The sequence below is a fragment of the Doryrhamphus excisus genome, chromosome 16, assembly GCF_030265055.1.
Source record: "Doryrhamphus excisus isolate RoL2022-K1 chromosome 16, RoL_Dexc_1.0, whole genome shotgun sequence".
NCBI lineage: Eukaryota > Metazoa > Chordata > Actinopteri > Syngnathiformes > Syngnathidae > Doryrhamphus > Doryrhamphus excisus.
This window is the reverse complement of record NC_080481.1, coordinates 12,607,099-12,630,359: the sequence shown is the minus strand read 5'-3', so window position 1 is coordinate 12,630,359 and position 23,261 is coordinate 12,607,099. Positions and strand designations below refer to the sequence as shown.

General features: G+C 41.0%; 1 protein-coding gene across 1 annotated transcript in view; it reads right to left on the bottom strand.

The window, feature by feature from the left end:
* Positions 1-22,934, bottom strand: part of LOC131104650 (IQ motif and SEC7 domain-containing protein 1-like) — a 110,380-nt gene extending 87,446 nt beyond the window's left edge. The window contains exons 1-2 of the mRNA XM_058052050.1: positions 22,273-22,934; positions 2,748-2,780 (exon numbers count right to left, since the gene is read on the bottom strand). Of these exons, the coding sequence (XP_057908033.1) occupies positions 2,748-2,780; positions 22,273-22,535 (296 nt within the window). The 5' untranslated portion in view covers positions 22,536-22,934. The remainder of the gene's footprint in view (positions 1-2,747; positions 2,781-22,272) is intronic.
* Positions 22,935-23,261: the final 327 nt, after the last annotated feature.

Below are 23,261 nucleotides of genomic sequence, written 5' to 3'. Positions count from 1 at the left end.
AATGTTATATTTGTTTCTATAGTCTATTCTCTTGTATACACTCCTGATCAAAATTGTACGAACTTTTCGCACTGTTGGATTTTAAGGAGGTTATAAGTAAAGTAGAGCTTTAAAATGTGAGTGAGACCAAAAAAAGTTTGAGTAAGCACTTTATTGCAATCAACTACTACAGTAAAATAGGCTAGGAGAGTATGGCCTACAGCCAAAAGAGTGGACAGACTTATGGTGCTGTCAAATGGATCCATCCATCTCTTTTCTATATCACTTGTCCTCAATAGGGTCACGGGTGAGGTGGAGGCTGACTTTGGATGAGAGATGGGGTGCACACTAGACTGATTGCCACTCGTGCTCACATTCACAACTATGGATCATTTTAGCCATGCATGGTTAGGGGATATGATAGGAAGCTGAAGACATCTATGCAAGCATGAAAACTTTTTTTTTCAATTCAACTGAAAGGAAATGGAGGCTCTCAGTACACTGTTTCCATGCAACAATGGTATACCAGCACAAGTAGGTTCTATTGTACCTTCTTCGATCTGCACACTCGTGTAACATGTTCTTTCATTCCTGCATGGCGTCTACAGAACAATGCCTGATTGGTGAGAGCTGAAATCCATTCCGGTGGGTTAAAGGGGGACGTGAATAAAACAAGGATGAGCATCACTCTCCATGGCAACCGAGCGATTAGGCTGGGCTAGTGCGCTCCCTCTGGGGGAACTTCAGCTAAGGAGAGCAGGGTGGGAGAACAAACTGAAAGGATACTGTCACATCTTGTCCCTGAACTGTCCTGATGTGTCACTGGACCGCATTGGGGGTATCCTTTGCAGGGCTTAGCTTGCCTGTGAATGACATCTCCACTTGATGCTGTCTTCAGTGTTAAACACAAAGCAGTTATAAAAATGGTTGTGTTTTCTGTTCCCTGGATCCCCCTTACAGTCGTAAGTCAGTGTGGTACATACAAATTGTTAATAGGTTGACAAGCAAAGAACCTCTGGTATGATGACCCATGATACCATGTCCATGGGACCAAACAAAGGTAATCAACTGCAGGAAATGAGAGACTATGCAACACTGAAAGGCTACACAATCAGACATAAATCATCTCAACCTTTTGGGACATTTAATTAGCCTTTTAACTGGCACACATTAAAATAAAGCAGACCTTAGGAGAGTGTCCATTGAAATCAGTGTCATAAAAATAAAAATAAAAATAAAAATAAAAATAAAAATAAAAATAAAAATAAAAATAAAAATAAAAATAAAAATAAAAATAAAAATAAAAATAAAAATAAAAATAAAAATAAAAATAAAAATAAAAATAAAAATAAAAATAAAAATAAAAATAAAAATAAAAATAATAAAAAGGAGTTTGCATGTTCTCCTCGTGCATGCGTGGGTTTTCTCCTGGTACTCCGGTTTCCTCCCACATTCCAAAAACATGCTAGGTTAATTAGCGACTCCAAATTGTCCACAGGTATGAATGTGAGTGTGAATGGTTGTTTGTCGATCTATATGTGCCCTGTGATTGGCTGGCCACTAGTCCAGGGTGTACCCCTCCTCTCGCCCAAAGACAGCTGGGATAGACTCCAGCACCCCCCGCGACCCTCGTGAGGAAAAAGTGGTAGAAAATGAATGAATAATAATAATAATAATAATAATGTTGTCTCTTCTGACTTTGTGAATGACAGGCTGCAAAAAGATGAAGGATTTGAAGAGCATGTCGATCAGACGACGTTCTCTGAAGAACAATCCAATACAAGCGGGTCAGTGAGGCTTTCAAGAGCCTGTCTACCACCCCCGCCTTGATTCTAATCACATCTGAATGAAGCCATCCATCCTGATTACAGAACAGCACACCAATTAAACACCGCCTTGTTGTTATTCCTCTCTCATTAGCGAGTGTGTATGAGAGTAATCCGCCATTATCGGCCATGGCCGTCTTGCTCTCCCGAAACGCACACACTTGAATGAAACCCCTGATCCTTTGGGAGACCATTTTTATTTCTTTATTTATGGTGCCTGTGCCAAGTTCACAGGCTTTTTCATTATTAATGTTAATGAAATCTACCAAGGCATGTAAAGCACAAAATGTTAAAGCAGGCAGGCTGACTTGTGTGTCACTATGTGATGGGTGATATAAGCACGGTGATGGATGTCATGACAACAGGTCTCTGCTGTGTGTACACGTCACAGGAATTTAAAAGGGAATCTGCTGCCGAGTCTAGTTGAATATCGATATACCATATTTTATATCCCCATATTTTTTTCCACAAAGTGACAAAAGTCAAAGCCAAATATGCGTGCAAAGTTTTATTAAAATGTAAACAATAGCCACTGAAATAAAATAGAATATTATCTTTAAATAAATATATAAAAAGTTAATCCAATCTTCAATCTTCAGTGCAATCAGACGGTAAACATGGTTGATACCGTCTTTATACGGCAACCTTTATACCGACTTTTTGCTCTTCACTCCCGCTATGCAGCCTCTCCTCCTTTGTATCTCTGCGGGGATCTCCAATCACTCCACATAGCGAAGGGGTGCTCAAAGCTAACAGCTGCTCCGGAGTGTAAACAATGGAGCAAACAGCAAGCTACAAACATAAGATGAACATCCATAGATGCACATAAACAATAAGAAAGTAATAAATAGCTGCCTTGACTAACTTGTACATCAAAAACCGACTTGTAATTCAATAAATACTGTACAAAACAATACAATATTAGAAGTAACTGGACTCTACCTGACCATCCTGGATGATGTGTCACCATCAGACCTGAAAGACAAAAAAATGGAGTGACTGAGTCATTTTTGTTGTGCTTGTAGAAAACTGGATATTCCAGACATGCCAGTATCATAAAATGACTTATTTACCAGCATTACTTGAATCAGCAACAGTGAAACAGGCAGGTTTAGCTAACTGTCAGAGAATAAATTAAAAAAAAAAAAAAAAAATTATGTTACGTTTCTGTAAAACAATGCACACGTATCCAGTCTATAGTGTATTTTTTTTAAATCCCAGAATCAAAAAGCTAATGTCCATTTCTAACAACGTACGCCAAGGTCATGAGGCGCAATTAAGCAAGCTACAGATGTGCTAGTTGGTAAATTTTGTAATATTGAATTTGAAATGTAATGGTAATGGTTTTATTTCATTTGAACATGCATCAGATTACAATTGAATGCATCACATAATCAGTTCACAGTTCCACATGTCCAAAATAAGTAATCCTATCCCTCCATCTGGTACTTTTACAATCAGTAACCGTTACATTTGTTCAAATATCTGACAAAAGAAACCACAGCACTTTGTAGAGAGGAAAAAGCAACTGACGGCATCCATCCATTCATTTTCTATAATGCTTTTTTTTGTGTCCATCTGGAGACCATCCCGACTGCAAACCAACAGAATAAAACAGAAAAACAGCCACAGCTACGATGCTATCCATTCATTTCTTTCACATTAATTTTTTATTTTCGTGAAAAATCCTACCCTATTCTTTCCATCCAACCATTTTCTACACTGCTTGTCCTCACTAGGGTCGCAGGACAGAATAAATCAAATAAAAAAAAAAAACACCCAACACACACCACCACCACCACCACCACCAACATCATCATCAACAATCAATCAACTGCATGGGTGCTTCTCATATTGTGTTATCTCATTGTGCAGCAGTAACTTAATCATATAAACCCAATCAAATCCTGACTCGGTACTGTAACATGTGTTAAAGGAACAATCCAAGGCATGATGATCAGCAGTGGACATTAATAAAAGCAGATATTGCAGGATAAGACTGCAGAGAATGTAGTGGATGTGTGCAAACATAAAGTATCCTGCTTCTTCTCCATGGCAACAGCCGCCAAGGCTTCTGTGACCCAGCAGCAACATTAAACATGGACATTATGAACAGATATGCGGGAACAAAGGCGCCACACCGCCGAATACAACTCTGCTGGCTGGCTTGTTGTGAGTGAAATAGGATAAATATATATGTCCTATATATAAATATGCAAATAAATGTCAAGATTCAAGTTTGGTATATTTAAAAGGGGTAACGCATATTCATTCATTCATTTTCTACCGCTTATCCTCATGAGGGTCGCAGGGGGGTGCTGGAGCCTATCCCAGCTGTCTTCGCGCGAGAGGCGGGGTACACCCAGGACTGATAGCCAGCCAATCACAGGGCACATATAGACAAACAATCATTCACACTCACATTCATACCTATGGACAATTTGGAGTCGGCAATTAAATATATATGTCCTATATATAAATATGCAATATGCAATATGCAAATAAATGTCAGATTCAAGTTTGGTATATTTAAAGGGGTAACGTATATTCATTCATTCATTTTCTACCACTTATCCTCATGAGGGTCGCAGGGGGGGCTGGAGCCTATCCCAGCTGTCTTCAAGCGAAAGGCGGGGTACACCCTGGACTGATCGCCAGCCAATCATGTTTTTGGAATGTGGGAGAAAACCGGAGTACCCGGAGAAAACCCACGCATGCACAGGGAGAACATGCAAACTCCACACAGAGATGAGCCGAGGGTGGGATTGAACCCTGGTCTCCTAGCTGTGAGGTCTACGCGCTAACCACTAGACCGCCGTGCAGCCCAGTAAAGCATATATGTAAACAATATATTTGAAACGCAAGGGAACAGTATAGACAGTATATTCGCTCCTTAGTGTTTTTACACATTTTCCTTTTTTCATGATGAAAGGACTTGCCTTGGAAAACCATTAAAGTGGTGAAGATGCTCAGCTCTTTTGTCAAGTTAATAAACTTCCGTTCCGTGTCAAGCTGCAGCCAATTCTCAATTGGCTGAAGGATTTCTTTCCTTCCTTTCTCATTATTCTTTGTTACATTATGTGTTTTTGTCTGCCTTTGCGAACCTCCTCTTGACCCAGAATTCTGTAACAGCAAATGATCCAATTCTGATTGTCTGTTCAGCAAATATGAACAAAAGTGTCCTAATTATTACATAAAGCATACATCAGACTGTGGCGCTCTCTTCAGAGCCAGCCCCATTACTAGTGTGCAGTCGGGGGCTGAGGCTGAAAACTAGAGCTGGGTCAATAGAACGCAATGAGATTCATTGACACACAAGCCAGAGTCCAGAGCCAATGCCAATTACTGAAGCTATCGATTGCTGTGTATACAATGCATCACAGAAAAGAATAAATGGCCACACCAGAACCATTTCTCACATATATTTTGCAGAATGATACGTGTCTGTCTTTTTGGATTGCCTTCTGCTCGATGTTTCAAAGGGGGCAAAAGCGCGCAGGACCCTGGACAGCTCCTCCTTCTCCGCCCCACTGCAAATTACTGCAACTAATTTTTGTGGTCACGCCAGACAACATCACTTAACGTCTACTCGGCCTGAGCCACCGTCTTTTCACGTCCCTTGAAAGCTGTAACACACGTGAAGTTGGATCGATGTAACTGACTGACAGCAATTTACAAAGTTGAGTCCATTGGATTTGCGGTAAATGGTCACACCGTTAAAAAAAAAAAAAAGTCCTCCACAGTTGTAGTACATATTCATAAAACACTCCTGTAGTGGAGACAAAACTCATTTGTGCAGCCATAAAATAAATGATTCCCATATTTCATGGCGTCAACTATTCGCAGGATGATGGATATCTGTGAGCAAGTTAAACTTCTTTCCTTTGCGCACAGATACTGGCTGCCGCGATTCAATCCGATGTATTCCCAAAGCAATTTTAATAATGCAGTAAATGCCAAATCCCAGGGAGGTATCACACCACAAGATTCAAGGTCCTCCGCTAGTTTATCGAGGCACATCTACCTAACAAAACGTTAGGTCTTTCTCCAACGACATGTCATGCTCTGTTTTGTTCTGCATGCATTGATGCTACTGCCTTTTTTTTTCCCTGAGTCTGCCGTACAGAGGACAGGTTGTTTCCTATTGAGAAAGGGGGGTGGGAGGAAATGGACAGAGCACACACCCAGCCCCCGGAAAGCTGCTGACTCAGAGTTTATCAATCTGCGTTTCTGCAAGAGTAAGTGCAACTGGACACGAGTGCCATAATGCACAAGTCTGCTCATTTAATCATAGCCGCCTGCCTTGCTTCAAATGAACTGGAACAGTATCTACTGTGCAGCCACTCACTGCCCATGGAGGCTCACACGCTTCCCTCCCTTGAGCCTTTTTACCACAAGGGAAGGCCTGCTTCGTTACAATTACAATCCCGCTGTTTGTGAAGAGTTTTGAGCCTGGAGGAGTCACTTTCCTTCTTTATTATTACATAAATAAAAAAGCAGATGGCTCAGACACTAAATGAAATGCATGTGCGGCTATTTGCTTTGCTGCGTTGAGAGGAAATTGTGATATAATATACTGTTTGTTTATGTGATAACACACTTCTACAAGAAGAAGACTAACATTTGTCCTCTTTTGTAATGTTGATTACATAAAATTCAACTTGGTGCAACGGAAAACTATAGCTAAAATAAAATAGGTTAAAATAATGACCTGCTACTACTATCATTTATGTTGATGTGTAGCTTGTTTACACTAAAAGAATTACAGTTCCCAGGATGCTTAGGGTGCGGTACCAAAAAGTGGTGAATTAACAAAAAGACGCTACTATTATGATAGAAGCGATCATGTTTTAAACTGACAAATCTTAAGTAACTTTGATCAAATGTTCTGTTTGGACAGAACGAGTGACATTAGGAATGCCAGGAGCATTGCAAGGTTTACAGTGTGTGAAGCACATAATAGGAGGTTTCCAATCCTGCCTTGCGCACTGCCACTTCCATATAATCGTCAGTTTATTACTTTCTAAATATGTTTTTTTACTATTATTGGAATCATGTAGACATGAAATAATACTCCTTTACACTACTATTACTTTTTGTTTACACTACATTGCTAATACGCAGACTATGGGATCACTGCTAAGCCGCAGCTGCATAGCATGCAAAATTCAACTTGGTGCAACGTAAAACTATGGCTAAAATAAAATAAGTTAAAATAATGACAAGAGTTGTACCTGCTACTACTATCATTTATGTTGATGTGTAGCTTGTTTACACTAAAATAATTACAGTTCCCAAGATGCTTTGGGTGCGGTACCGAGAAGTGGTGAATTAACAAAAAGACGCTACTATTATGATATGAAGCGATCATGTTTTAATCTGACAAGTCTTAAGTAACTTTGATCAAATGTTATGCTTCTACATCCATACAATCATCCCTCGTTTATTGCGGTTCAATTCCACCCTCGGCCATCTGTGTGTGGAGTTTGCATGTTCTCCCCGTGCATGCGTGGGTTTTCTCCAGGTACTCCGGTTTCCCTTCCAAAAACATGCTAGGTTAATTGGTGACTCCAAATTGTCCATAGGTATGAATGTGAGTGTGAATGGTTGTTTGTCTATATGTGCCCTGTGATGGGTGTACAAAGACAGCTGGGATAGGCTCCAGCACCCCCGCGACCCTCGTGAGGAAAAAGCAGCAGAAAATGAATGAAGAAAACCTTTAAAAGTTCAAAAGTTGTGGGATGTTTTGCAGCTCCAGACTATTTTTCTTTACTTGATAAGTAAAGGTTGCCAACCCGTGCCCTAGTCGGAGTAAATCAATATGAACCAAACACAAACAAGTTAGTGGTTTGGTCCGCAACATATCACAAAAGAGGCAAACATGTCTAGCATTGCGATGAATCGTAATGAATAGGAATAAATCTCCGTCCAAACTTTTTGCACCTCATGCCTCCTCTCCACAGGCGTGTCACCAACATCCAACGACTTGAAGCTGTGGTCAGCTATAACAGCTCACTCACACTTGACAGCTTCATTCGAGAAGCAATGCGAAGCTCAACGTTCTGGCTGAGTATTTCATGTTTATCGTCAGTATTTTATAAGAACCAGAAGGCTGCTGTCGAGTAAAAAAACACTTTGCCTCTCTCGATGAGATGCATGCACGTGTGCCTCCGTATGTCTGCGCCACTTCGTTTCAAAGTACGTTTCAGTCCACTGCATAAATGGAGTACATTCATCATGTGTAAGGTTCCTTGGCGATGTAAATGATCTTTATTAATCAGCAGCAAATTACAGCAAGAAATGTGTGTGGTTAAGCAGCTTTAATGAGTTCATCAAGTCCTAACGTTACGGTTTACGGTGTGAAAATGATGTATCGCTAATGTGTTTCTGATGTATGATCCCCGGCTGCTTTTGTGAAGTAATGTGGCACTCACACACTCCGTAAAATAAACTTCTACTACAGCTACTTACAATAAATTGGTGGTCAAAGCATCTGGAATGAACCAAGTTTCAATTGAACTTTAAACTGTTGGGGATTATTAAACTGAATGATGTCAGGTGTAGGGTCAGGCAAAATGATCTGACATATTTGTAGGTTAAATAAAAGGCAAATAAAGAAACAAAAAAGTGTTTTTATTTCGAAAAGTACATATAATGCTATTGTTTTTTATCTTTTTCAGTTGCTGCCATGAATTGAACAGTTGAGCATCGTGCTATAATTGTGGGAATGTTTATTAAAACAAACAAATCTGTAACTGCAACATAACGAGCGTTCCGTGGTAGACAGGATCCCGTACCAGCTCGAAACACGATCTTGTTATGGGTTACCGACTTGAGAGCTCCTGGATCTGCATTGAAACGAAAATCAACTGGCCGACTTCACTGATGAGTGAACTGATTTAATTTTTAAAACATAATGAAACAGAATGGCATTATAAGTACTTTTCGAAAATAAAAACTTTTTGGTTTCTTTACTTTGCCTTTTATTTAACCTACAAATGTGTCTGACCTGGCGGCACGGCGGTCGAGTGGTTAGCGCGCAGATCTCACAGCTAGGAGACCACGGTTCAATTGTCCATAGGTATGAATGTGAGTGTGAATGGTTGTTTGTCTATATGTGCCCTGTGATTGGCTGGCGACCAGTCCAGGGTGTACCCCGCCTCTTGCCTGAAGACAGCTGGGATAGACTCCAGCACCCCCCGCGACCCTCGTGAGGAAAAAGCGGTAGAAAATGAATGTGTCTGACCTTGTATAAATGCATGTATAGAATGAATGTGATACCAACAGTTGCCATAGTAATAATAAGATGTGGATAACAATAATATTCCCATCATTGTTTGTTTATTCAGCCATTTTGGGTCACACACCCAGCACCTAATCTCACAATAACTTTGTTTATACAATACGTTGGGATCCTGCAAGGCTTATTCATCTGGGAAATTCAAATGAGAATGTTATATAAACTACTATGCTTGCCACAATAACCAAAAATTCCATCCCGGCAAGGTTTGGGCATCGAACATCGATTGGAGTCGATGTACTACCAGATTTGATTGATTACAAGTTATCATAATCATCATCTTGTGTGATTTTTGCTACTTACCAGCCAGTCAACGAATGACATATATTTATCAACAGAAGCTTCACCTATCAGATTCATTACCTTAAGTCCCATTTCAGTCCAATTGAGGACTCCAACCCTATCCTGTGTTTTCTGCTCGCTGGGTTATTTCCTGTATGGTGAAGGGGCCGTGTTCACCAGCAGGTCACTCACTGTGTCTGCTTCCTGCTCTAAGCTGAAAACAACACTATGTGCTCAGCGACCATGACACAGCTAAACAATGAGCTGAAACTCTCTAAATGCTGCACTAAAGCTGAGGGCACAGTTGGGTGGTAATGACTTTTTTTTTTTTTGTTCCCGCCTCAAACCGAGAAAAGTTATGAGTCACTTTAAAGTGGTGATACAAACAATAGGGATTGGATAGTTATTTCAACTTTGACTCCCAACATGCTCCTGGCCTAAAAAAGCAGGATAGAGAAAATCTGACTTTTTTCTCCCTAAATCAGCGCATAGCAGAAGAATGGCTGTGGATGGATGGATGGATGCTTTGTTGGACCAGCAATTGACCTGATGTTTTCAGCCAATTGAGACAGCCCACACATTGTAAAAAATAAAATAAAAAATGCCTTACTGCTAACAGAAATGGAAACGTTGTCCTCTATGGAAATAACAAATTGGTTCTTAAAGGGGAACTGCACTTTTTGGAATTTTTAACATATATTCCTTTCCCTTTTTTGTGCATTCTAGCACAAGAAAACAACTTAATATGAGCTAGCTAACAAAGGACATCATGGGAAATACCTATTTTGAAACACCAACAGTGTTCCATTTACATCAAGGGTCTCAAACTCAATTTACCTGGGGGCCACTGGAACTAGGGTCTGGGCAAGGCTGGGCCGCATCAGGTTTTCCAAAAAAAAAAAACGCATTTATTAAAAACAGAAAAATGAATAAACTTTGCTTTGGTTCCGATTTTCTACAAGAAAAGCTCTGATAAAACATTCCACTGTTCTCGAATATCTTCTTATTTTTCTACACAAAATAAGATGAAAAATAAATAAACAAATCAAGAATAAAGAAAATCAATCAATCAGAAATAAATAAATATAATAATAATAATAAAACGGCAAATAATAAAAATAAAAATATCTATGCTATGCTGCGGAACGGAACTAGCATAAGTATGTGTAGCAATGCGCCTAGGAAAGAAGTATTGGTACTGTTTTAAATAATTAAAATAAGGCAAGATACTGCAACTATTACATGTTATCATCATATCATCATCGTCCCCTTTAAAGAAGACAGAAGTGGAAAAATTAGAGGTATCCACAGGCGAAAAAAAGGGAAAATTCAAACCACAGGTGGTCACAATAATTGGTTATAATTGGTAAAAAAGGTGTGATTGATTATTGATTAATCACAGCTGGAGGCAAAATGAAGTGCACTTCATGGCTTCAACAAGCAGTGGAGTGGTTGGTTTCGATGTAAAGAAGAGGTAGCTTAAACTGCACGGACTTCTGCAAAAACAAATATAAATAAAGAAATTGATCAAGAAAGTTTTGTCAAATGTCCATCCCTCATTTAACCAAGCAGGTTATTAAATCAAACCTGATTTAAGCCTGATTTGCTTCATTAAACTAAGCCATGTCAAACCTTTCCCAACATAACTCATCACTCGTAAATATGCACGCCATTGTAGCGCTATACTCGTCATTTATGTGCAGTTGGTGCGCATGAAAAAAGATGGACCAAAAATGCAGCCAGACGCTCCTCTGAGCCACTTATGTGAAGTGTTTACGATTCAAACGACTCTCTTCAGTTCATCTGCATCTCAGAAAATGCCAAAAAGCCCCAAATATTGGTTGTCAATGGCCACACTGGCTCAGAGGGAAGCGTGTTGGACATCCACGTCCACGCTGAGCAAGATGTGTGACCATCAGCTCTTCATCTGTGTTTGTGTGTTCAGCTGTCGACACACACACACACACGCACATACAGTGCTTTCCCACCTGGCAGAAAACGAGCAGCAGCCTTTCATGAGTCTCTCGGCAGGTAGCGTGCTGCAGATTGTGTCCAATTTAGCTGCACCATCAGCTCGTGTTGACAGATGTGAGGTGAATAATTGGACAGAGGTAAAAAAAAAAATTGAAAGGCAGCTTTAGGCTCCTGACCCCCACCAAGTGTTCTACTTTTAGGATGGAAAGTAAAAAGGAAAAACAACATGCATATGTTCCTTGAATAAAATACCTTGGCTAGGTAGTGTTTCAGTCTGTATATATGCTAGTATATGACAATTGAACATTATTGCCAAAAAGTGTCAATAACCGTAGAGCGAAACAAAGCATCCATATACTCTGTGAATAATTATAGTGGTTCTTTTATCTTTTTAGTGGTTAGTGGATTGTGGTTCTTTAATCAGCGCAAAAGAGGACACTGTAAGAATCCATCACAGATCAACCAAAATGCATTAAATTGGAAGCTGCATGCTTAAACTACCTTTTTAAGTTGGGACACTACAGACAGATTTGTTCATAGAATGCACACAGAATGATATTATGATATTAAGCACTGTTGCACTGCGCCAAATACATGCTCAAGCGCACTGTTTATTTCTGAGATGAGAAACACTATTTAATAGAACTTGTAGAAAAACTTGGACTATGAAGAAACAGTGCTGGAGCCTATCCCAGCTGTCTTCGGGCAAGAGTTGTCTTGTCGCCAGCCAATCACAGGGTACATATAGACAAACAACCATTAACACTCACATTCTCAGGCGTGCTGGAGCCTATCCCAGCTGTCCCTCGGGCGAGAGTTGGGGTATACCATGAAGTGGTCGCCAGCCAATCACAGGGCACATATAGACAACCATTAACACTCACATTCTCAGGCATGCTGGAGCCTATCCCAACTGTCTTCGGGCGAGAGGCGGGGTACACCCTGGACTGGTCGCCAGCCAATCACAGGGCACATATAGACAACCATTAACACTCAAATTTTCAGGCATGCTGGAGCCTATCCCAGCTGTATTCGGGCGAAAGTTCGGGTACACCATGGACTGGTCGCCAGCCAATCACAGGGCACATATAGACAAACAACCATTAACACTCACATTCTCAAGCGTGCTGGAGCCTATCCCAGCTGTCTTCAAGCGAGAGTTGGGGTACACCATGGACTGATATGCCAGCCAATCACAGGGCACATATAGACAAACAGCCATTCACACTCACATTCATACCTATGTCATCAATTAACCTAGCATGTTTTTGGAATTTGGGAGGAAGTATCTGGAGAAAACCCACGCATGCACGGGGAGAACATGCAAACACCACACAGACATTGCCGAGGGTGGAATTGAACTGGGGTCTCCTAGCTGTGAGGCCTGCGTGCTAACCACTCTACCGCCGTGCAGCCCCAATTGGAACCCATAATGTTGAAATCCAAGGTTCAACTGTATAAAACTGCGTCCGACAAGAAAACACTGCAGTGGACACAGACGACTGAGGCCAAAGTGGACGTAGCCTTGATGTTTCCAAGGGAGCATAATTACTGACACAGCCATCTCCTTCCTCCCCTGCTCATTAGAAGTTACACAGACAATGGCTCTACCTTGAGTGCGGTGACATAAACCGAAGCGAGGTCAGTGTCGTACCTTGGTGTAGCGGCCTTTACCAGTAGAGTCATCAGATGAGGTTAACGGTGCTCATTAAAATCATGACTATCCTCTCGGGGGGGGGGACAACCAGCCAATGAAAGCCCACCAGACGGTGACTTAATAGGCTTGATTAGAGTAGGAAGAGGTCAGGGAAATGTGGCCCACTACCGATTCAGACTGCTTGCAGTCGGTTCGGAGTGCAAGAAGAAAACCGTCTTTGTCCATTGCTTTGGATTTATTCGTAGGAGCTGAATGCAAATCAACCCAGTGTAGACATTAATCTAGCAGGAGTATTTCATTAGAGGGGGGGCTTCCTCTGCGAGAGAGTTCATAAGCTCGTAAATATGGTTTGGCACACTGATTGTTCAGCAGATCACGGGCTAAATGAGTGGATGCCGCCGGGCCGCAAGAAACAGCCTACTCCATCATGCTATCATTTACTGCCATGGGGGCCCAAAACATGCTGAAGCAGTTACCCGGCTTGGTATGAACTACATGTAAACTTCTCAAAATGGAGTTTCATCTTAGGGAGCAAGGGGAGCCAAGATGCAGACACGGCAGCAAAAGGAACAGTGACTTTACAGTAGATGGTTGGTAGCCAAAAACACTCAATGTTCAAGAATATCAATGCACTTTTAACATGATTAGTTCAAAGACACTCTAGAAAAACAATCAATATGATGGAGTGAACTGGACGCTAGTTGTACTCCATTTTCAAACATCATCCATTTAATCAACACCTATCCAATAAGTTTAGTAGGATTGGGTGATATGGACCTCAGCATATATCACGATGTTTCTTAAAAATATGGTTTTATGATATGATCATCCAGTACTGAAACCGATCACATGGACTATTCATTCATTCATTTTCTACCGCTTATCCTCACAAGGATCACAGGGGTGCTGGAGTCTATCCCATCTGTCTTCGTGCGAGAGGCGGGGTACACCCTGGACTGGTCGTCAGCCAATCACGGGGCACATATAGACAAACAACCATTAACACTCACATTCTAAGGCGTGCTGGAGCCTATCCCAGCTGTCTTCGGGCGAGAGGCGGGGTACACCCAGGACTGGTCGCCAGCCAATCACAGGGCACATATAGACAAACAACCATTCACACACACATTCTCAGGCGTGCTGGAGCCTATCCCAGCTGTCTTCGGGCAAGAGTTGGGGTACACCATGAACATCACAGGGGTGCTGGAGCCTATCCCAGCTGTCTTCGTGCGAGAAGCGGGGTACACCCTGGACTGGTCACCAGCCAATCACAGGGCACATATAGACAAACAACCATTCACACTCACATTCATACCTATGGACAATTTGGAGTCGCCAATTAACCTAGCATGTTTTTCTCCCTGGAGAAAACCCACGCATGCACGGGGAGAACATGCAAACTCCACACAGAGATGACCGAGGGTGGAATTGAACTTGCGTCTCCTAGCTGTGTGGCCTGCGTGCTAACCACTCGTCCATTATACATTTTTCAGTGAATTTATGATGGGTGCTATTCGTCAGGAGTGATTGGCTTTTGTGATCAGCGTTGAAAGGCGTTTATCGGCGCCTTATGATCACATGATTTTTGACGGAAATCATCCGATACTGATCGGTGGTCGATCAATTGGAGCATCCCTACTTGAATGTATTGAATGTTTTCTCTGCTCAAGGTTCTGTATTAGTTCCAAAATCGCTCCCTAACAAAAAAGCTGAGTGCTAGTTTTGAAAATATCTTTCAACCTGACATTTTCTGTTATGAAAATTACATAAAAATCCAAAGCATAATTTACATAGGTGGGACATAGTGATCATTTTCACCAACAATAACGTTACTCTACCAGTCTGTTCATCACTCTACACGAACCAGGAAGCAACCTGCATTAATAAACATAAATAGAAGCAGGCTGCTTCCTGGTTCATGAGGACAACACATGCTGTTTGGATTGGGAGCTCAGCTTCTCTTTTCATGCCTTATTGATCCAAATAGTGAAAAAAAATTTTTTTTTTCGACAATGATATCTCTGCACTCAAATTTGGGCCACGTGCTACTGCTCCAAAAAATAATTGTCACTTATACTGTTTTCATTTAACCCCATTCTCTGACTAACCGACTAACTAATGAGCACACAGCACACACACACATACTATGGTCTTAACAGCATTATCCATGGCAGCTTTGCCCTTTGCACTGATTTGCCATGACATCCATCAATATTGGAATGCCAACTGTCGTTATTTACTACAGACAATTTACAGACACAAATATTCGATATACCTGATCTGAAAACTTATATACTTGTTATATACTTATACTTATATAGTGTTTGAGTATCCACAGAAGCATTCCATCATTTTCGTCAATTAAGTTTCTAACTAAGATTCTTGCACATATAGTTATTTATGATAAATTGGACATCGGACATCACAGATTGCATATTAATGCTGATTATCAGCTATCACCAACCAATCTATCATCATCATATTCAAAACACCAGAAAAATCAAGTCAAATAAATAAATAAATATTGATTGATGAAATATTTGGGTGCTCTTCCAAGCTAAAAAGGTAAAAATCAGGTGTCACATCAGCTCAACATTGGTCCAGTCACCACATCCACATGCCAAATATTACTTTCACCCGTCTGGCTCTGGCTCCAGGCCCGGGACAGGGTTTGAATGCAAAACACACGTAAACAGATGCATCCACCAGCATCACGATAAGAAATCAAAGTACATTCAGATGCTATTCCCCTACTCTAAATCCCAGTGGACAGCTTCAGATCGCTGCGGTGCAACTCTGATTAAACCACCTTCTTCCGGTGCATCATGCAAAATAACAAACATTCATCAAAATCATGCATCAAAACAAATGCCTTAGCATTTGTGACCTGGGATCACATTACAGTGTCTGCGACCAGGAAGTGTGTGTGTGTGTGTGTGTGTGTGGCAGACTGCAACAAAATGCCATTCATCACCAGTGTTTGGGGCAAGAATGTGCAGGCTTATCTGGTGTTGCCTTTCAGTTAATTCCAAAGTGAACGCCAGCAATGTAGTCAGCGGTGTAGTAGGCTGTGAAAACAAACACCATTAAGAGAGAAAATTGCAAGGGGTCAGCATAAATAGTGTTAGACCCAGGCTGACATGGCACTCAACTATCAGGAAACCCGATAGGCAGGTGATTTCCAATTCTTACAACTTTCCATTGACATAAGCTTTACTTAGAAGTCCTTAGAAGTACTTAGAGCAGGGGTCTCAAACTCAATTTACTTGGGGGGCCACTGGAGCTAGGGTCTGGGGGAGGCTGGGTCGCATCAGGTTTTCCAAAAAAACACATTTATTAAAAACAGAAAAATGAATAAACTTTGCTTTGGTTTCGATTTTCTACAAGAAAAGCTCTGATAAAACATTCCACTGTTCTCAAATATCTTACTTTTATTTTTTCTACACAAAATAAGATGAAAAATAAATAAACAAATCAAGAATAAAGAAAATCAATCAATCAGTATTAAATAAATATATTAATAATAATAAAACGGCAAATAATAAAAACATAAGAAACCACATATAGTTGGTGGGTAGACAAATTATTTTTTTCAGATTAAAATGAACAAAGCATTATTAGAGCCCTGTAGACATGACAAAACACGACTATAGTCACATTTATACTCTTTTTATTTACAACATATTGCGCAACTGCAGGGTCTTGAGACACATGCTAACTCGCAAACTAGAGAGCTAGCGACCTAAACGGTAGCCTTCAAGTTATTTCCTTGAAACTCAAATAGCCAAAAACTTACCACTTCCACACGGATAGGGAGGATAACTATTAACAGTTATTTAACCTTTAACGTGAACATTAATCAAATAATCGTAATCGTAATATTTTTTTCTGGGTACATGATACCATACAGCATCCATATCAAACTTGCGCGGGCAACATTAAACTTTCATATCAAGGCGGGGGCCTCAAACTAGTGTCCTGCGGGCCACATTTGGCCCGTGGGCCGCGTGTTTGAGACTTAGAAGGAAAATTTTCACACATCACAACTTATAGCAATGGTTGGTGTAAACACACTGGGGGGGTCACTGCAGACCGAAACGATGCATCACTTGGACATTCACAATTCCTGACCAACAATATTCCCAGGATGCCTGTTCTGCAGAATTCACTGGGAAATCTGTTGACTCTGCATCACAGGATTCACATGAGTGGTGCATCACATTTCCTGTCCGATGCACTTTGTTCCAAAAGAAGGGCACAGGGAAAAGCCAACATACAACATGGCAGAGGAAAAAAAAAAAAAGTGTCGAGCCAATATGCAACGTTCACCATCACTCAAGTAGAAGTAGTATTGATTTCTCTTTTTACAACAAAAAGAACCCTCTTTCTTCAACTGACATGGTTCACTAGTGATGGAAGCTAACAAGCTAAATGAAAGAATAATAGTTCCCCTTTAAAATTAGTTTTGTTTTTATTTATCTCAGTTAATCGGATCGGTGATAAGTGAATTTCCTTATTTATAAATTGAATATTATTGTAGTTAGAGTAGTTAGCATATCACTCCTAGTAACCAGTGTAGAGCGCTACATATCATCACAGCATCTTTGAATGGGCCTTCTTAAGGCCTACAATAAGTGATTAAAAATGCTATATTTTCAGATTTAGAGCATTAAAAACCTGTTTATGACCTAGGTTTTTTAAGCCCTACAGACATGAAATAACACCCCATAATAATCTTTATACTCGTATTAAGTGATATGAAGACATAACTTACAGTTCTTCCTCAATATGACATTTGCCAATTGATTGATTTACAGCAGCCATCTGACATTAATATTCATTCATTCATTCATTTTCTACCGCTTTTTCCTCACGAGGGTCGCGAGGGTTGCTGGAGCCGGGCGAGAGGCGGTGTACACCCAGGACTGGTCGCCAGCCAATCACAGGGAACATATAGACAAACAACCATTCACACTCACATTCATACCTATGGACAATTTGGAGTCGCCAATTAACCTAGCATGTTTTTGGAATGTGGGAGGAAACCGGAGTACCCGGAGAAAACCCACACATGCACGGGGAGAACATGCCGAGGGTGGAATTGAACCCTGGTCTCCTAGCTGTGAGGTCTGCGCGCTAACCACTCGTCCGCCGTGCCGCCCTGACATCAATATGATACCTTGAATTACACTCTGACAATACTGCTAGCTTTGTTTACACCACATAAACTTGTGTGTTTACACAACAACTCTGGAAACTGAGTGGGTAAGAAGGACAAAAAAAGAAGCTAAAAATGTACCACTTCCACACAGAACGGGAGAATAACTATGTCACATCTGATTTTTTTTTTTAGACAGAGTGAAGCCGCAAAATAAAAAAATTGACTACGTAGCCTCCACTTTTGCTCACATCTCATAGAAACTATGGTGCGTTCAAGGACCAATGAACAAAGTCAGAATCATACACAAAAATACAAAATGCACAGTTTCAGCTTTTGCGATTCTGTCTGCACATTGATAAGCTTTCCGTTTACCTTACACAACACCCTACATGAAGTCACAGTGAATGCCTCACAGCAAGATACATCCTGTCTTATTTTGCCTTCAGGACCAACAAAAAAAAAAGGGCAAATCCATGAACTCGTGCTGATAAAATGTTAATTAGAGGTGAATGTTATTTTGGCTAACTAACACTAGAGTAGCTTAAGCTATCCATTTCCCCATCGGCAGTCCTGATAATTAGGCTACAGACATGACAGTCCTATTGATTCATTTACTTATTGGATTGAAAGCAATTAAACTAATGCATTAAAATGTATAACTATTCCAAGAAGAATGACCGACCTGCTTGTGGTCTTAGAGAAATTAGTAAGAGGGGGAAAAACATTCTAACCTTGAAATTATTTTTAACCAGATGTACCTTTTTATGTTACATAAAAGCCTTGCATAAAAGCCATGGCTGTTCCAATAAATAACAGCAGATTATTGTGATGCTGTTGTTTTGATAGACCATTTTATTTCAATGTTAAATATAATTAAAGGTCAGGAGAGGATCAGACTAAAACTCTTGTCGATAATTGTGTTTTGTCGACATTTTAGCATGGCGATGGTGCACTACAAATTATTTTTCCACTTGCAAAGACTTAAAATGATATTTCTAGACATGTTATATCATTTGCCTGGTTTCTAATGTCTATTTACAGTTAGTTATTTTGGTTTTCCCAACAAATGAAATCTTGTTATAAGATGCTACAGTGTGGATGCTTCTGGAACAACTTGGTATTCTGCTTCAAGGAAGGGAATAAATATTTGGCCAAGATGGTGAAACCCCAGTTGGTCCTGATGCTGCGTCATCAGTAAGTAAATTTGCTTTGAGTGTCTTGGAGATGGAAAAACACAATAAAAGTGATTATTTACCTTCTTATCTAATGAGCACTTCTGCTTGGGATTTTAATAGAATGAGTTAAAATATATCTGTACAGCTCCGGTCAATGCTATGCTAGACAGTAATAGTGCTCACAATTTGGACATGTTCACTAATGTGTACTGTTTAACGTCATGGTGCCAGTACACCGCCCTGCCGTTTATCACAAGCTGTGCAGATATTTCTGTTGCAAGATACGCAGAGTGCAGCTGATTAACTCCTAGAAGCATAGCCTAGACTTTTCTGTCAATTTAGCAAAGCATGGAACTGAGCTGATACTGACATGTCCCTACAAAAAAATTCCAATTATACACAGTTTCAAAGCTAATTTATCATGCATACCTGAATTACTTTCACCACTGCCTGCACTGCAAGTATTTAAGGAGCACTAATGTCCTATATCGGCCTCCCAACCGCACTTTACGTTAACAGCTGTCATATTTGATCAGGGTCACTGAAGGCATCACAGTCTATTTGATACCCTGAACTGAATTAGCGTTCAGATACAGTACTGACAGGTGGTACACCAAATGAGAAGCATCAGACAGAAATATGCAATATGACCCTAAAATCAAATGTAAAGGCCAGAGTTAAATGATCTTTTAATCTTGTGAGTCTAATATGATCAGCTGGCAAAGACATATTGTCCACGAGTCATCCACATCGATTTGCTGCCACAGGTCCGTTCTCCTAGCTACAAAAGGTCAAAGCGCCATCACGTAAACCAGCAGACTGTCAAAAGCGGAAGTTAAATGTCTGCATGCTGAAGCTTTCCTTCTGCAAGAGTGAAGTTCAGCTAAGGGACGATTTACTCTTGACAGTGTGTGGCCAAGTCTTATCTGTGGCTGTGCTGCCTGCAGACACGACCACCAGAACAACCGTACTTCCACCGGAGAGGATGTGTTTTCATTCACACTTTTGACAGTCTGAAGACATTATCATATCCACTCCACATTACAAAGTATGCAGCCCAACACTCTAGTCTGTCCATCCATGGAACGTGGAGCCTATCCCAGCTGAGTCATGGTAAACACAACTAATTTTAAAGCGGAACTATGATGCTTTTTCCACTTTTTTGACCTATAAATGCAATTAGAATGTTGTATTCTCATGTTAAACGATGCCAAAGTGAGCGCTGAAAGAGGTTTGGGATGGTTCTTAATGCTCAGTTTCTGAGCCAGTTTTTTCTAACACTGGCTTTCTGTGACATCACAGAGTACCGGCATGCTTATTTGAGCTTGTATGATCCCAAGCTCTGCTTCTCTGTTTACGGTGTTAGCATTGTCTCTTTTCCGGGAGGGAAAGCAAACATTTTTTACAGTTCCTAATGAGGCAAACATCAGGAAAAAGTAAAACGATTTTAATCCGTCAACGACATTCCACAGTGGACTATTGGTCCAGTTTTCGACTGGACTAGCCGACAAACTGTTGCTGAAGCCCGATGCCTTGCCAACGTTACTTGGTTGTGTCAAAGAGTAAGAAGACCAAGCAGTAAGTAACTATTTGTTTTTGTCTATTTAGCATTATAGCATACATTTTAAAAGATAAATCACCCTTTACTATCAACTCATATACCGTTTATCAAGGAAGTCCTCGTGAGCACTTGGCAGTATGACCAACCACGGCGGGTGGAATAAATTAACACAGACCGTTTTCGCATCTAGAAATACAGCTGGAATAGGTGCAGATTCTGGAAGATCTGGAAAAGCTTTCTGTGGTTTGCTTTTTATGTGTTTACAACTCAATACAAAAGGGCAGAAAAAAACAGCATAGGTCCCCTTTTAAAAAAAAGGCGAAAGTTGACAAAAAAAACCTTGACACTTTGACTATATGCGTTACATTAACGCCCAGTTTGGACTTTTAGGAAAAACAATCAAGAATGCACTTTCGGAATAACAAACAAAAAAAACAGACTGTGTACATATATTTTTACTGTTATTCTGTATATTTTGTATTTTTCATTCTTTTTTTAATAGATGTGTCTGCACCTACTATACCAAAACAAATTCCTAGTATGTGTTTGTTCATACCTGGCAATAAACCCTTTTCTGATTCTGATTCAAAACTCTATTTGTGCGAATCAGGCTGTATGAGTGTGTTTATAACGTGCTGTGTTTTAATGCTTGTTAATGCAAAAAGTTGGAATGGCATAGGTGACTACATCTTCATTTCGGGATTTCGATAAACAAACAAACTACAGTACGCTTCACAGCAATGATCCTGACCATTGACATCTGCTACATTTTTCAAGGGGAGGGGGGTAATTTTTTTTTTGTTATTAAAAGTCTACTTGTTGAAGGGGGTGGAGCAGGAGTGCCCGTTTTGGGTCAGATGAGGACATTTTCATTAGTTTCACAGAGGCTATTACATGGACCTTGGCAGAGATTTGCACTCTCCTAATGCCCTGTTGGTTACATAATAGATCTTAGCTGAGAATGCTCCTTTCCCCCCCACCCCCTAGGAGGTTGCAGCCATTGCTTTCCGTATATCACGGATTAATATGGCTGACCACGCATGTGAATTACACTTTTAGGACCGCCTCTGGCTTTTATGGCATTTAGTCTGCAGTCCCATCAAGTTATAAAACCTGATGAGTCTGAATAATGCTGATGTTCCTTTATTAAAGTGTGAGCAACTGTGGTTGTAAATTGTTATGCAGGATGTTTTTGGGGATGTCATTCCAAGTCCCAAACTAGGACCGGAAAAGTTGCAGTTTGCCAACCCCGGCTATAACGTCCATGAGCAAGCAGACAAAACAAAGCCCAAGCACAGGTTAGTTTGTCTGCCACCGTAGCACCCCTGGGCTGCTGTGACGTTGCAAAGACGCTTACTTGTCATGTGTGAAATGCTCCTGGATGGCCCCCAGCGAGTGCGGGCTGTCGGCGCCCTGCAGCAGCCTGCAGCTCGTCAGGTGCCGCTGGTATCGCTCCTTCAGACAGCCGTTCTCCGTGCACAAGTCACACACTTGCCGCTCCAGCTCCTCGATCCGCACCCGTTGCCTCTCCAGCAACTCCTGCTGAGTCTCGATGATCTTGTTGAGCTCTTTTAAATACTCCGCAGCCCTGGCAGGGTTCTCGGTACCCGAGATCTCCATGTCGTCGTGGCGCAGGAAAGCGAGTTGTTACGAACCCTCCGAGGCTGTTGTGGGCTTCAACGAGCGCAATAAAGCTCGGCCGGGTTGCGCCTTTTACGCCTCGCCATTGCTTCTGACAGCCGATTCCCGAACGCTCCCGTTTGTATATGAGCCTTTTTCGGACACTAAAACCGTCGGTTGTCCGTCACGTTTGAAGCGTTGACGTCACAAAGAGAGAACAGCCACATGTGACACAAGCTTTACACGGACCCGATGATCCAGCTCCCCAGAGGCGGACATGTCCACGACCACGACCACGACCACGCCGCTGCCGTGACTTTCTGCAAACAGACGCCGGCTGTCAAGTGGGCGGAGTTTACAAGTTTTATGAATCTGACAGCAGGTCGCGTTGAGCGCATTATGGCTGAAGCCAGATTACACGCTGACCCACATTTAGCTCAATATATCGTCACATGCGACGCGCAAATATCCTCTTCCTGTACACGCGTGCATATTTCATGACAGCTGCAAGAGAACTTTTTTTTTTTCCACGGAGGAGGCTCTGTGTGTGTTTCATGACATTTTTAATTGTCTGCTTCCTTGGACAGGGAGATGTCTCAGGATCAGGAAGTTCGACAGACACAATATTCATCACAGAAGCAGTACTTTTTAAAGTATATTTTTGTGTTTTTTTCTCTACAATTTAGCCCATAGTCAAATCACCAAACCGAATCCATTTTATCTTCA